The 13,922-nt window shown below is 41.6% G+C and overlaps 1 protein-coding gene across 1 annotated transcript; it reads left to right on the top strand.

Moving 5' to 3' along the window:
• Positions 1-1,567: 1,567 nt before the first annotated feature.
• On the top strand, positions 1,568-10,590 carry smndc1 (survival motor neuron domain containing 1). The gene is made up of 6 exons (XM_036593369.1): positions 1,568-1,712; positions 2,926-3,045; positions 4,855-4,997; positions 5,641-5,799; positions 6,481-6,634; positions 8,804-10,590. The coding sequence occupies exons 2-6, from the start codon at positions 2,926-2,928 to the stop codon at positions 8,939-8,941; spliced, it is 714 nt and encodes a 237-aa protein (XP_036449262.1). The 5' UTR covers positions 1,568-1,712; the 3' UTR covers positions 8,942-10,590.
• The last annotated feature ends 3,332 nt before the right edge of the window (positions 10,591-13,922 follow it).

A 13,922-nucleotide genomic window follows, 5' to 3' on the forward strand; every position in this document is an offset into this window, starting at 1 on the left:
TCAGACTGAGGTGTTTATATGCTCACTCTATTCAACAATTTGATGGAAAATCTTCGTTTACATGCTCACTAAAAGTAATCCGATGCAAAATGACGCGCATGCGTGGAGTAGCGCTTAGAGTAAACGTTACCATGACAGCGAACATGACGTGAGGTCCAGTCCGCGTGAGATGAGTTTCCAATTGGCACGCTTGTGTTATTAATTGCTTTAAAATGATGTCAGACTCAGAAAAACGTGCTTCACGTGTACTTATAAAGGAAGCGGCGAGAGGAAAACGTCGTGTTCTGAGACTCATAAGTTGGACGTCCGTCCCACCGCCGTCTTTTAAAAATCAGAGCATGAACTTCGTCTCCTCTGCAGACCAGTTTCTGCTCCGCCATGTTGAACGTTATAAACTTTCGCCATGACGCGACGCACATGCGCAGAACATACTTACACATTCCGATTGGGATGTAATCGGATTCAGGCGTTTACATGGCTATTATTCTTATATTTAACGGATTATTTGGAGGTTTACCCACCTCGTTCAATCGGATAGAAATTGTATTCCGAATGGCCTCAATCGGACTAGACTATTCCGATTGAGGTGTTTACATGGACGTATTCTAATTCCGATTTAGCTATTAGTCGGATTATTACGGATTATCAGGCTGCATGTAAACGTGGCTTGTATGTCCAAAATTGTTCTTAAGTAGCAGTGTACAGACTCCGTGATCATAATTTAGAAACAAAAAATACTAACCAGTCAGCACTCAGTAGCAGTAATACTAACCAATCAGCGTTCATTAGCAGTAATACCACCAATCAGCACTCAGTAGGAGTAATGCTAACCAATCAGAACTCAGTAGCAGTAATGCTAACCAATCAGCACTCAGTAGCAGTAACGCTAACCAATCAGCACTCAGCAGCAGTAATACTAACCAATCAGCGCTCAGTAGCTTTGCTTTGGCTTTGCCTTTTTTTATGAAATGTATGTGTCAACACTAAAGTCAAAATGCAATGTTTACGTTCTTATTTCTTTTTCATAGCAATAGGCTGCATATCGGACAAAATAAAAATGAAATGCAAAATGGATAAATCAACAGCGAAGTGACAGTTTGTGATTCAGTTTTCGGCGTGGTGGCGCTTTAAGTGTCAGAATGAAAAGGCAAATACAAACGAGCACAGGCGCCACCAGCTAGTGATTTATTTTTCATTTCCCACTTTGTTTTTTCGTTTTCAAGTTGACAGAAAGCCGTTTTAAATTTATTTTTATTGTTGTCACAAATGACCAGTGCTTCTGTAAAAAAATTAATTGCAAATATAGGCATTTCATTTCATTTTAATGCAGTGTTTTTCATTTCATTTTTAGGCAGGATATTTGCGCAGACTTTTTGGAAAAAGAAATGGCAAAAAGAGGTCTGCATTTACATTTTATTGTTTTAATTTTAATTTCTTTTTTGGCTGGATTTGCCTCCCATACATTCAGCCCCATTCACTGAGGACTCGCTCGCAGTCATGTTTCTGATGTAAAACAACGGTTCTGGTAGCGACAGAATGTTTTATCGCGAGAACAGGGCAGTGACACAGCTTTAAGCGTCATATCCGCTTCCTCGCGGTGTTCCGGTGGGATTTTGTGCTGTGAGCGGAGAAACAAACAAACAGACAAACAAACAGAAACAAACAAGCGGATTACCGAGCCGGATTACACCGAAAGAGTGGGGTTCTCAGAGGTGAGAGGAGCAGAGAGAGCTCTGGAGGAACATCTGAGTTTATAATCAGTCTGTAAAAGAGTGGATTAGCAGCGCGGCTAACGGCTATAACAGCTAACAGCTAACCCACACAGCGCGGTTTAAAGTCACGTACGTTCAGACTAGAGCTGATAGACTTCAGCGCAGCCGCTCTGTAACAGTGTAAAATTATGAAGAGAAGGCATTCATGTGTATAAGATTGGTAAACGTGCGAGATTGAAGTCTCTTATTCGAATTTTCCGTTCCACCTTAAATAGTGCATCAGTTACATTCTTGCGTCGCAAGCTGCTGCTTTAACTGCTGCGCCACTTAAGGTGGAACGGAAAATTCTAGTACTCAAGAAGCCTAAAGACGCTTAACAGCTATGTTTGAGAAACCGCATCATCGAATATAAAGGGGGAATCCAGTGATGTTTCAAAATGTCCGCCTAATTAAGCGTTTAAGATGTATATAAGCTAGTCATTCAGAGTGGTTTGGTGTGAAACGCTCCGTTTTAGAGAAACTTACTGAGTCAGAAGTGTTCACATTGGTGGTGATAGGAAACAGACGTCCACCTCTAAAAGTTTTCTCACAGAAAGTTATGACATGAAATGGTTATTTGATATGGTGTGATGGTTTTGCGAACTTAAAATCAATTCATGGTGGAGGGATACATGCAGAGCGCTGTGAGGCAAAATAGTCCCCAAAGAAAACGTATTATTTCAGATTTATCACTGTTAGGGAGCTTTTACCAAACACAGTGCTCCACAGCACCCTTTACTTTTAAGCTTCTGCTCTGTCTTCTTTACTGAGCTCTGAACCACCGAGCATGCGTCCTGCTTAGAAACATTATTTATCTGTGATTTGTCTTATCAATGTATTTGTGATTTATCTTATTTATTTATTATTTATAAATCTATCGTTTTGCCACTTTTATATTGTGCTACTAGTGTTCTTAGTAATATTATTAATTAAGGTTGTGCGTTTTGTCTGATTTTGATATTTTCACAAACAGATATTTTGTTAGGATGGTCTTAACCTAGGGATTTAGGTGAACATATTGGTGTTGCACAAAATTTAGTTTAAAATATGCGGATGATGTGCATCGTAGTTCATCTGAACAGCTCCAGAGCTGCCTGTGATTTCTTTACTTTCAGCGAACAGCACACTTACATTTACTGACTGTGTGTGTGTGTGTGTGTGTGCGCGCACGCAGATGTCGGAGGATTTGGTGAAACAGTTGAACAGTTACAGAGCTCAGCTCCAGCAGGTTGAGGCGGCTCTCTCCACCGACCCCGACAATGAGGACCTGCTCAAACTGCAAAAGGACCTGCAGGTACCCACAATGCACCTCGCTGTACATACTCTACCCACAATGCACTTCGCTGTACATATTCCACCCACAATGCACATCACTGTAAATACTTTGTCCACAATGCACCTCACCAGGTTTGGGATAGCTACTGAAAAAGTGGTAACTAGCTACCTTATAGCTACTTATAGCTAAGTTTTTAACTACTTGTCCAGAACAAGTAGTGGCTACTTTTTAGCTACTTTCAAAGCATGATTGTCAGAATGTTTGCGAATCTCAGCCTGACACACCAAACAAGCCCAACTGATACTGTGAACACTGCATTTAATCATGTGCCAGAAAGAAACATACAATGAAAAAGCTGCAAATATACAAAAAGATCACCAAAAAGTAAGTTTAGGTGTAACCAACAATCAAACTTACACAACCAAAGACGTGATATCCAACAAAAATTTAGACTAAGTAAAGGCAAAGTCAATCATTCCAGGTTTTTCCTAACAAAAATGAACAAAAATAACCGAATACAAACCAAACAACTTTGTGCAAAGCATTGTCAACTGTTGAAATATAACTACTCCAATTTAAACATTTCAGCAAGATACAGACAGACATTCAGAGTCCATTGTTAAACTTCAACACTTTAGCCACAAAATTCTCATCAGTGACTCTGGCTCTGTTTAGGGTGAAAATCAGGCCTGCGCAGCTGAATAATCTCTCCACTGCTGCAGAGCTGCCGCGGCTCATATCCTCCTTTGCTGTACAATCATTATAACACACAGGTCTAACACAGTTTTCACAATAAATTGTCTAACACTGGAGTTAACGCATAACTGCTAATTCACCAACCTTTAACGCTGAAAACTGACGCGTAGACTGCTGGTCACACAGCAACGCAGATAACGAAATGACAAAGAGAAAGATTTAAGATGAACATCGATAATTTGGAGATGATTGGACTTTTATAAGCACTCAGCTGGTTTCCTGATACGTTTAATCTGCAACAAGTCATGAAGCTGTCGTCGCTTCTCATTCTCCTGCTTCTCGTTCAAATTGTCCTGTTCCACTGTAAATGGCACAGCAGTACATTTAAGGTGGAATGGGACAATTCGAACAAGAAGCGACTTCAGCCTCGTAAAAAGTCGAACGTTGAGAGACGTTTTACAAGAAACTTGCGGAAAGGTTTCTTGAGATATGACAGAAGTGGCTATAGCTGAGCTAAAGTTTAAAGCAGAGCAAGGTAAATCTGCATTTTCTTTTATACTATATTTTTAGCCAATTCTAGTACATTAGCACACACTGAGATATATGTACAGGCAAGATAGTAAAATGTACGTATAATATAGTGGCTCCCCATGTGGTTTTATTTTTGTTGAAAGGACAAAATGGCTCTTTTTAACATTTTGGTTGCGACCCCTGAGCTAAGCCTACTGTCCGTGGCTCAGTCAGGATTGCACAATCACCACCAGCCCAGTTAACGGCCGCTTTCTGTGGTACAAATTTTGAGAGGATTGCCTGAAGCCTGTAGCGAAATTGTAGTGAAAATTATCGCTATAGCTACACAAAAATCTGTAGGTGCTACAGCTATTAGCTACATTTCATAAAACTAGCAGCTGCAGCTATTAGCTACAAAAAAGCAGTTAGCTACAAAAAGTAGCACGCTACTTAGCTTCTCCCCCCATCTCTGCACCTCACTGTACATACTCTACCCACAATGCACCTCGCTGTACATACTCTACCCATAATGCACCTCACTATACATACTGTACTCACAGTGCACTGCATACAGTGTTGGAGGAGACTAAAGATCTGTTTGTTTGTGTGTTTGTTGTTTAGGAGGTGATCGAGCTCACTAAAGACCTGTTGACATCTCAGCCAGCGGAGGGCGTCGCTGATGCTAACAGCTCCGATGCAGCTCCACCTAAAAGCAGCTGGAATGTTGGAGATCGCTGTATGGCCATGTGGAGCCAGGATGGACAGTAAGTAGCACACAAACACTTGTAATCAATATGGCTTTGTGAGAAAGTGCAGCAGAGCTGCACACACTGCATCGACTCATCCATACTGTTGAGGTTTATAATATTAAGCTTTAGGAGCTGTACTGCATCTTTAACAGGTCATTAATATGGATGTATGAGATTTTGGAATTATGGTTACATCAGTTAATTCCTACAACAATGAAAGTTGATATGATCCAGTCAAATAGTGTAATGTTAATTATTGGAAATAGCAACAGTAACCTGCCATTAAATGAGCGAAAATCTGAAAACAAAATTGAAGTTGGTCAAGCAGTTTGGCTACAGCGTGTGATTTTCTAATGGTTCTTTTTTCAGTCTTTTTGTCTAATAAGGTTATTTTTTTTTATTTGTACATATTATAGTAAACTATTAATGACCCTTTTGGACCAATGATTAAAGAAAGTACAATAAGAAAATGGCTCTCACACAGAAGCTTTGTAAAGCGAGAGTAAAGAAATGGTTCCGTCTGATGTTCTGCAAGTCTTTGGGCGTGAAGGGGTTAAACGTACAGTGGCGCTGCTCTATGGGGCTCTTACTGCACTGTCGGTTGTGTGTGTGTGTGTTCTGTACTCACCTGCTTACAGCTGTGTGTGTGTGTGTTTAGGCCGTATGAGGCAGAGATTGAGGAGATTGACGGAGAAAACGGAACGGCTGCTGTGACGTTTCTCGGATACGGAAACGCTGAGGTGGTTCCTCTGCACACGCTCCGGCCAGCCGAACAGGGCAAGACCAGCAAAGAGGAAGCAGCCAAACCCAAGTCAAAGTGAGTCTGTGTGTGTGTATGTGTTTGTGTGTTCAGTGTTACCAAAGGAATGCAGTGGAGCTGGAGACAGGAACTCAAACTAACCAGATCAGTATCATCCGCCACCAAAACGTACGATATGTGAATCATCAGTAGATTAACTGTTCGTTTATAACTTGGGGACACAAGTGAGGCTGTGCTAGCATAAATGCTATTAACGTTATCATTAGCTACCTCATTAATTGATACCAAAGGGGAATTTCACAAATTTTCCAAAATTTCCCCATAACTAAATGGTTAAGATGTAAACAGAATCTTTCAGAGTGGTTTGGTGTGAAACGTTCTAGAGAAACTTACCAAGTCAGAATTGTTCACAGTGGTGGTGATGGGAACCAGACGTACACCTCTACCATTTCACACCAAACCACTCTGAATGACTTTATACCTTAATCATTGAAATAAAGATTTTAAGACATTAGTGGAACTTTTTTTTTTTGTAAATTCTTTACATTCTGATCATTTCAAAATCATCAATTAATACGTGTACTTTTATTATTGATCAGTATTTCATTGCAGTGTGTTTTAGACGGTCTGCAGTGCCGAATGAGCTGCTTAGGGTCAACACACCCTTCATACTCGGCCGGATGGTGTAATGTGTGTGTGTGTGTGTGTGTGTGTGTGTGTGTGTGTGTGTGTGTGTAGGAAGAAGCTGCTGGCGGAGCAGAGAGAGTACAAGAAGAAGAAAGCTCAGAAGAAAGTTCAGCGTCTGAAGGAGTTGGAGCAGGAGAGAGAAGACCAGAAATCTAAATGGCAGCAATTCAACAATAAAGCTTACTCCAAAAACAAAAAAGGACAGGTGAGAGTTCACCCTCAAACCTACATCCACAGACAGGAGAAAGCAGCCATGTTTGAGCGAGATTAAATGTACTTGCAGTTTTCGGTTAGCTGCTTCTTTTGCAGCAGCTGCTCTGTGACTTTATATCTGTCTGTTTTTCTCCCACCTCACTGAGAAAACAGCACACCGAATAACATTGTTTTTCCACCAAGCTCTGTGCCTCTCTGAACGTTTCAGTCTCTTCTGGATTCACATCTCTGTGTCTTTCAGTCAGATGTCACCTCGCTTTGAAAAAGAAGTTTTGGCTGCTGATATTTACTGTATTTGGTCTCCTAGCGCATATCAGAGCCCCTCTCCCTGATATTAAACACTTTCTGAATCACAGCCAGAAAAAAGGATGCTTCTGGATAATCACTCCACTGTTTATTTGATCTGGACAATAAAACTTGGCTGGCTGGAAGAGAGAGCAGCATCAGGAGGAGAGTGAGAGTAAAACCAGTGAGAAAAGTGAGATCCTATAGGCTCAGTAAATGGGGGATTATAATGACCGCTGCAGTCTAATTGTATGACCTTGTCAAGCTGGAACGGTTGTATCAAGATCTAATGTTCTGCTGTGATAAAATACCTCATTAGAAAGTCGCTCATCGTGCTTTACAGACGCTCCCCTGATAAATGAATCCAACTCGAATAGGGCTAATTACAGTTAAGAGAAGGTGGGGTGTGAGAGAGTATAATCTTTGACGGAGGTGAGGTTTACCTAGATCCATATTACAGAAACTTCTAAAGTCTGAAATCTTAATCTTATCATTAACTCCAGATAAGAAAACAGTATTACACAAACATCCTAACTAGACTAAATATCCTAAGTACTGTCCTAACTTTAGGATAAACCCCAACAGGGTCCTAACTTCTGTTTAAGCAACCATTTCCGTAAACTGAATTAGCCCACTTTGCTAGCCTAATGCTACTCTTTATGCCAGTTAGCTGCATGTTGTTATTGTTAAGAAGTGTGGCGCCTGTTGCATAATGCTGACATAAACTTCCGCACAATGATGTTTGGATCTGGGCAACTTGGGGTAGTTTTGGGGAAACTGCAGAGGTTTTTCATCCCATATGAATCAGCCAGTCAAATCATGTGCAGATTACAGATAACATTTAGCTCCTCTGATAAAACTAATCCAGCTCCAGTAGGGCTTTAGCTAAAGCTCACTGTCAAATGTCTCTCTTTTCCACTCCAGTTAAACTTTACTCTGAACACACAGCGTAGCCTGAGCTGAAGGAGTCTGATGCCGAGACTGCTTTAGTCTGTGGTTCAGGGATGGTTTGTCAAAGAGAAACTGATTAATCAAGTAGAATCAGCTCCTGCTCGTTTGAAGACCTGCAGCCACATCGATCCACTGCTAGAGCGGTAGGGCTGCGCAAGAAATGTTTTCCAGCAGTCATGAAACTTATGTGCCTTTGATGTGACTTGCGTCACAGCGTCACGTGGAGCATCCGCGACAGGCAACGCGAAACCGCAGAAAGTATGCGAGCTTATAAGCTCGCGAAGGCACTTTCGGCTTTGCACAACCCTCGAGAATTTCTTTCTTAAGAAGTATCACGATATCTTAACAGTGTTCCCAGGCGTTGTTTCACTCATTGCTCCCATTCCACTGGGTGTTTGTGTCGTGAGTGCTGGAATAGATTCGTCATACTGCTACAAGTGGTTTCAGCTGTCTTTCGACACAACTTACACTTTACATGAATTTGTTCAACATCTGACTTTTCAAATCCGCACCAGTTCCACACCACTGAATTGATGTTTCCATTTTTCTTTGTTACGAGCTCACTCCTCTGCGAAGCGCCGCCGCCTCCATCTTGGAGTGTTTGTGTGTATTTTTTCTACCGCGCGTGGCTGAAGTCACCGCACAGACCTGTGAGAGGCGGCATTTTTTAATTTAAGATGCGTTTTTCGTACGTTTTTGTTGGTATTTTAATTAAAGTACAAGCAATGTAAACATGTACAAACTCGATTGTCACATTTCTAACATCGTGTGAAAACGTTAAATCGAATTAACCGAATTAATCGTGAAAATTGCCCAGCACTATAGAGCGGTACAGTAGACTCATTAAATCTCTCTCTTTCTGTGTGTCTCTCTCTCTCTCTCTCTCTCTCTCTCTCTCTCTCTCTCTCTCTCTCTCTCTCTTTAGGTAAAGCGCAGTATATTTGCATCTCCGGAGAGTGTGAACGGTAAAGTCGGAGTGGGGACGTGTGGGATAGCAGATAAGCCGATGACTCAGTACCACGACACCTCCAAATACAACGTCAGGCACCTCATGCCCCAGTGAGCTGTGCGAGAGTGAGAGCGTGTGTGTGTGTGTGTGTGTGTGTTTGTGTATTATGTAAGTTTGGACTGGATGCTGTGCAGATTGAGCAGCAGATCCCCAGATTAGAACGCCTTTTTATTTTGTGTAGTGGAAAGTTGTTTGTTAGAAATGTAAGAAACAGGAAATAGCCAAGATAAACAGGAAATAGCCCAGATAACGATGGGCGGTCATAATTTATGAGTGTTTCACTGCAGCTCTGATGTTTTCCAGACTAAACCTTCAACTCCACTGGAGGACTTGGGGTCAAAATGGTCCCTAAGTAACTAAATTAAGAGGAAAACCGAACCTAAACTAGTCCAAACCCTGAGTCTGACTCTAATCTAGTCTCTGACTCTTAAGCACAGCTACAGAGTAAGTCCAGTGAGGATGTTGTGGAGAGTCTGGTGGTTTGGACACTGGGGGGTTTGGAGTCCAGCAGAGCTGCTGAGAAACGTTTCAGCCACTTTAATGCACAGTGACTTCTTAGTAAATAATCCTCATTTTAAATGTTTGATATGCAATAAATAAATGAAGACAGTTTTGGAGTGAAGTGGCTTTTCTGTGAGAATCAAACATCTCTCTGTTTAGTACCCAGTACTTCAGCAAAATCTGAAGAAAACAAACACTGTGTGCTGATAATTCCATCTCCATACGCGGACCCTCACCAGCATCCACATTCAGATCAGTTTCCCCCTGCAGTGACAGAGAAACTGGTCCTGAATCAGCGCTCACGCCTCATTCTCCTCTGCAGACTTATGTTTTTTTTTTACAGGAGTCTTTACTGTCTTTGCCAAAGACACTCAGTTCCTGTAGATGCGGCTAAGAACATCTGGTGATGTTCTTCAGGGTATTTCATAGAAACGCTTTAAAGGCTGTGGTTAATGGGCCTCATTCATCAAACATTATGAAGAAGAAACTTCTTCTTAAACCCACTTACGCAGTTTTGACGAAGATTTTGACATTCATTAATGTTTTCTTATTTGGGATTTGTTCTTAGGTAAGAACAGAATCTACACACGCTCAAGAGCACAAAGGTGAGAACAGTTCTGCGCTTTAAGAACACGTCATGAATCTGACTTTTTCTTAGGACCTTTCTCAAGAACACACTTAAGAACAAGCTTAGGAAGATATTGGAGAATGAGGCTGTGTGTTTTTATTGCATGTCAGACAGATGATGAATGCGATTATTTGCCAAGATGTCAACGTGCTGTAAAGAAGTGGTTCAACAAAAATGTGTAATTCCTCCAGAATCCGCCCCCACACCCCCAACACACATACACACACTTTACCCCAAAAGTAGTCGAGGTTCTTTAGTTTTACAGTCAACACAAGTGACATTAGCCGTGTAGCTGCAGCGTAAAACCAAACACACCAAACATGTCTTGGCTGATGGACTGAATTTGCATTAAAATTGAGGGGGGGGAGGATTGGTTGGGGGTGGGATGTTAGGCGGGGTAGGAGGTCTGGGAAAATGCGGTTTTTCAGTGAACGCTCGCTTTAAGTCTCTGTTTCTCACCTGTTGAAATAATTTGAAATAATCAGCTGTCTGTCTGTGCTGTATTAATTTTGCTTCACAGTTTTGTACCTTTTCATCATTACAGACAATAAAGTTGATTTTGTTGCTGTTTGTAGAGGATGAGTGTGGAATATTTAAGCAGGATTATAATCTCAGGTGAACGCTAACCTTGCATTCTGAATGATCCTTTAAAAGGAATAATCACAATTACAACAATAATTCACTTCAATGTGCAGCACTTTTTATGAGCTAGTTTTGATGCGGTCGGTTTAGTTGGTAGATTTTTGTTGGGGATACTTAACAGAAATGTATGTTCCAGTCCTAAAATCTGATTGGCTGAGCTGAGTTCAAAGCCACTGTAAAATACTATATATATACACACACACTGATCTCCTCATGGCAACTGAATTGTGTATCACTGTGCCACTTCATGAAAAATCCTTGTGCTGCTAATGAATAATCTTTGACTCTAATGCTGCTCACATGCAGCACTGAGTGTACTGATGGAGTAAGAACCTAGTTCTGTTAAAACTGAGAGGCTGACATTTTCTTATCTAGAACTAGGCTAAAAGATGGACCCCTCAGTCGAGAAGAGCAGTCAGAAGGTGAGGGGCAGAGGCCCGATTGCCCATCATAAACAGTTTAGTTCCTGCCCAAGTACTTTAGTGAATTAAAACACTTATGGTATGATTAACTGTAAAACTGCAGTATAAAAGACTACAGAACATCACTTGAATATCTTGCACGCTTCATATGTTCCTGTTTCAGTCAGAAATTGCACCAAATTCAGACTCTCAGAGTCTCAAACGGTTCCATACTCCCTAAGTAGTGCGCTAGGAAAGTAAAAGAGGAAAGAAATTCTAGCCTCTACAGCCAAGCAGTGACTGTGTTGAGTGTGGATGTGTCTGAGTCACAAATGACTGTTTGTTAGCTATATTTTGCCCTGTTGGACTGCAGGATCCAGTATTCAAACTCCTACGTAGTGCACTATGTAGGGAGCAGGGAGCCGTTTGAGATTCAGGCCAGGTGTGAGAAGAGGGGTGCAGTTTTTGGAGCTAAATAGGACTCACAGTGGTAAATTGGTGACCAAAAAGTGCTTATAGAGTGAGGTTTTCTGCATTTAACTGTGCTGTGTTATCATATGTTTGTTGTTATAAGTTAAAAGTTCTTGAAATGACTACAATACACAGTGATAGGTGACTGAACGCTCTTCTTCTCACTCATCCATCCATGATTGCTTGGCAATGGTACCATACTGTAAAGGAACAACGTTTTTTGTTGATAAATATTAATAATAACCTAAATTTTCTAAAACATTGGGTATTTTAACATTTTATGTTGGCTGCTGTTTTATTGAAGCAGTGAGGCACTAAAGAGCGCATGTTATGGTCGTGCCTAAGAACACCCTTCCCCGTGATAAAACACACGGCCTCTTGTGACTCATTGTGTTATTTTTAGTGTTGTACGTAGTTGATGTGATTGTTTATTGAATGTGTTCTCAGTGACAGACATCACTTTCCTTTAAACTTGTACTGAACAACAAACGAATATTCAAGTGTCACTAATGCAAAACTGAAGATGGTTTCCATGATGGATTGATGGTGTGATGATGGAGGGATGGCTATATTGCTGGACACCACTGAAGGGCATCAGTGCCAAACAGTTTACACACACATACAGAGAACCACAGTGTTTATTACAGTGATGTCCAGTCTTGGTCTCTGTGACAATTCAGCTCTGATTAATATCAATGGGTGCAGAGTTTGATCTGTAGCTAATATTTTACTATTGATGCATTATTAATACAAATAAAACTATTAGAAAAATCTATCAGCTTTCTTATCTCCACTGACCATATAGTTTCACTTTGTGGTTCTACAGTTACAGACTGTGGTCCATCTGTTTCTCTGCATACTTTGTTACCCTGTTCTTCAAAGGTCAGGACCCCCTCAGATTATTTGGGTGGTGGGTCATCCTCAGCACTGCAGTGACACTGATGTGGCGGTGGTGTGTTAGTGTGTGTTGCACTGGTGAGAGTGGATCAGACACAGCAGTGCTGTTGGAGATGTTCTGACTCACTGCACACTGACCACCCTGAACACCCTACACACCCTGTCCACTCTCGCCACCCTGACCAGTCAGAGCAAACTGACCACCGTGGGTACCCTGAACACTAGGGGTGGGAATCTCTAGGCACCTCACGATTCGATTCGATTACGATTCAGAGGGCTGCGATGCGATTATAAAATGATGGGGGGGGTGTCGCTGTGTCAGACAGGGCGTGTCATCTTCCAGACAGGGCGTGTGCAACATAGCGCGAAAGCCCTGTTTCGCAACAACTGAGAATTGGCACGCAGACTGCAGGTCAGAAAAAGAGAAAGACAGACGAACATTTAGAGACGAATGGACTTATTCGCATTTATAAGCAACGTAGTTGGTTTCCTGATATGTTAAATTTGCAACGAGAGACTGTCAAACACTAAAAAGTTGCGAAGATGAAGTCGCTTCTCTTTCTAATTTTCCTGTTACACCTTAAATGCTGCCGCTTTTACCTTCAGCGCCTCAGTCAGAATTTAAGATGGAACGGGAAAGTTCAGCAAGAAGCTGGCGAATGAGAAGCGACTTCAGCCTCGTAAAACAGCCGAAAGGTGAAAGACATTGTACAAGAAACTTACTAAACCTTTGAGGAAAAGTTTTCTGGCGGAGATGGAAGAACAGTGGCTATAGCTGAGCTAAAGCTTAAAGCAGAGCAGAGTAAGCCTGTGTTTTCGTTTATATTGTTTAGTCTATACTAGGACATTAAATTCTTGTGGCTCCCAAGGTGGTTTGATTTTTGCTGAAAGGACAGAATGGCTCTTCTTAAAATTTGGGTTGTGACTCCTGACCTAACCTGGCTTTTAATGCAGAGGGAGCCGGTTGGATTTTTCGCTCATCCCGTTGTGTTTTTGTTATGTGCCACCACAGACTGTCAGGGCACTGCACTTACCCACTTCCAAGTTCCGCCCTTTACGTTCCGTCAACATTACGTTATAAATTAAATATTTAGAAAATCGATTTCTGATGTTGAATGAATCGATTCAGAATCGTCCACGTCCGCATCACGATGCATCTAAGAATCGATTTTTTTCCCGCACCCCTACTGAACACACTGACCACTCTCACCACCCTGAACACTGAGCCTACGGACTACCCTAAACAAACTGACCACTGTGACTGCCTTGAGCACACTGAGCACACTGACTGCCCCGGCTAACTTCACAAACTCACTGTTTTACAGCTAAAAACAAAAGGCTATGGTAGTAATGTTAGCTGCGGTAACAGCATTAGCATTGGTCTGTTTATCTTTTTGTTGTAATTGGCTGCTTTTCTCTGAGTGAAGTTAAAGCTGTGTGATCTGTCTGATCTCTGCGCTCTGCAGTGATAGTGAAGTGCTGAGTGACGCTCCTC

This window comes from Colossoma macropomum, unplaced genomic scaffold, assembly GCF_904425465.1.
Source record: "Colossoma macropomum unplaced genomic scaffold, Colossoma_macropomum, whole genome shotgun sequence".
Lineage (NCBI taxonomy): Eukaryota > Metazoa > Chordata > Actinopteri > Characiformes > Serrasalmidae > Colossoma > Colossoma macropomum.

Coding starts and splice junctions, on each gene's coding strand:
- smndc1 (XM_036593369.1), top strand. CDS start 2,926: ATGTCGGAGGATTTGGTGAAACAGTTGAACAGTTACAGAGCTCAGCTC. Junction 3,046..4,854: donor AACTGCAAAAGGACCTGCAG/GTACCCACAATG, acceptor TTTGTTGTTTAG/GAGGTGATCGAGCTCACTAA. Junction 6,635..8,803: donor CCAAAAACAAAAAAGGACAG/GTGAGAGTTCAC, acceptor CTCTCTCTTTAG/GTAAAGCGCAGTATATTTGC.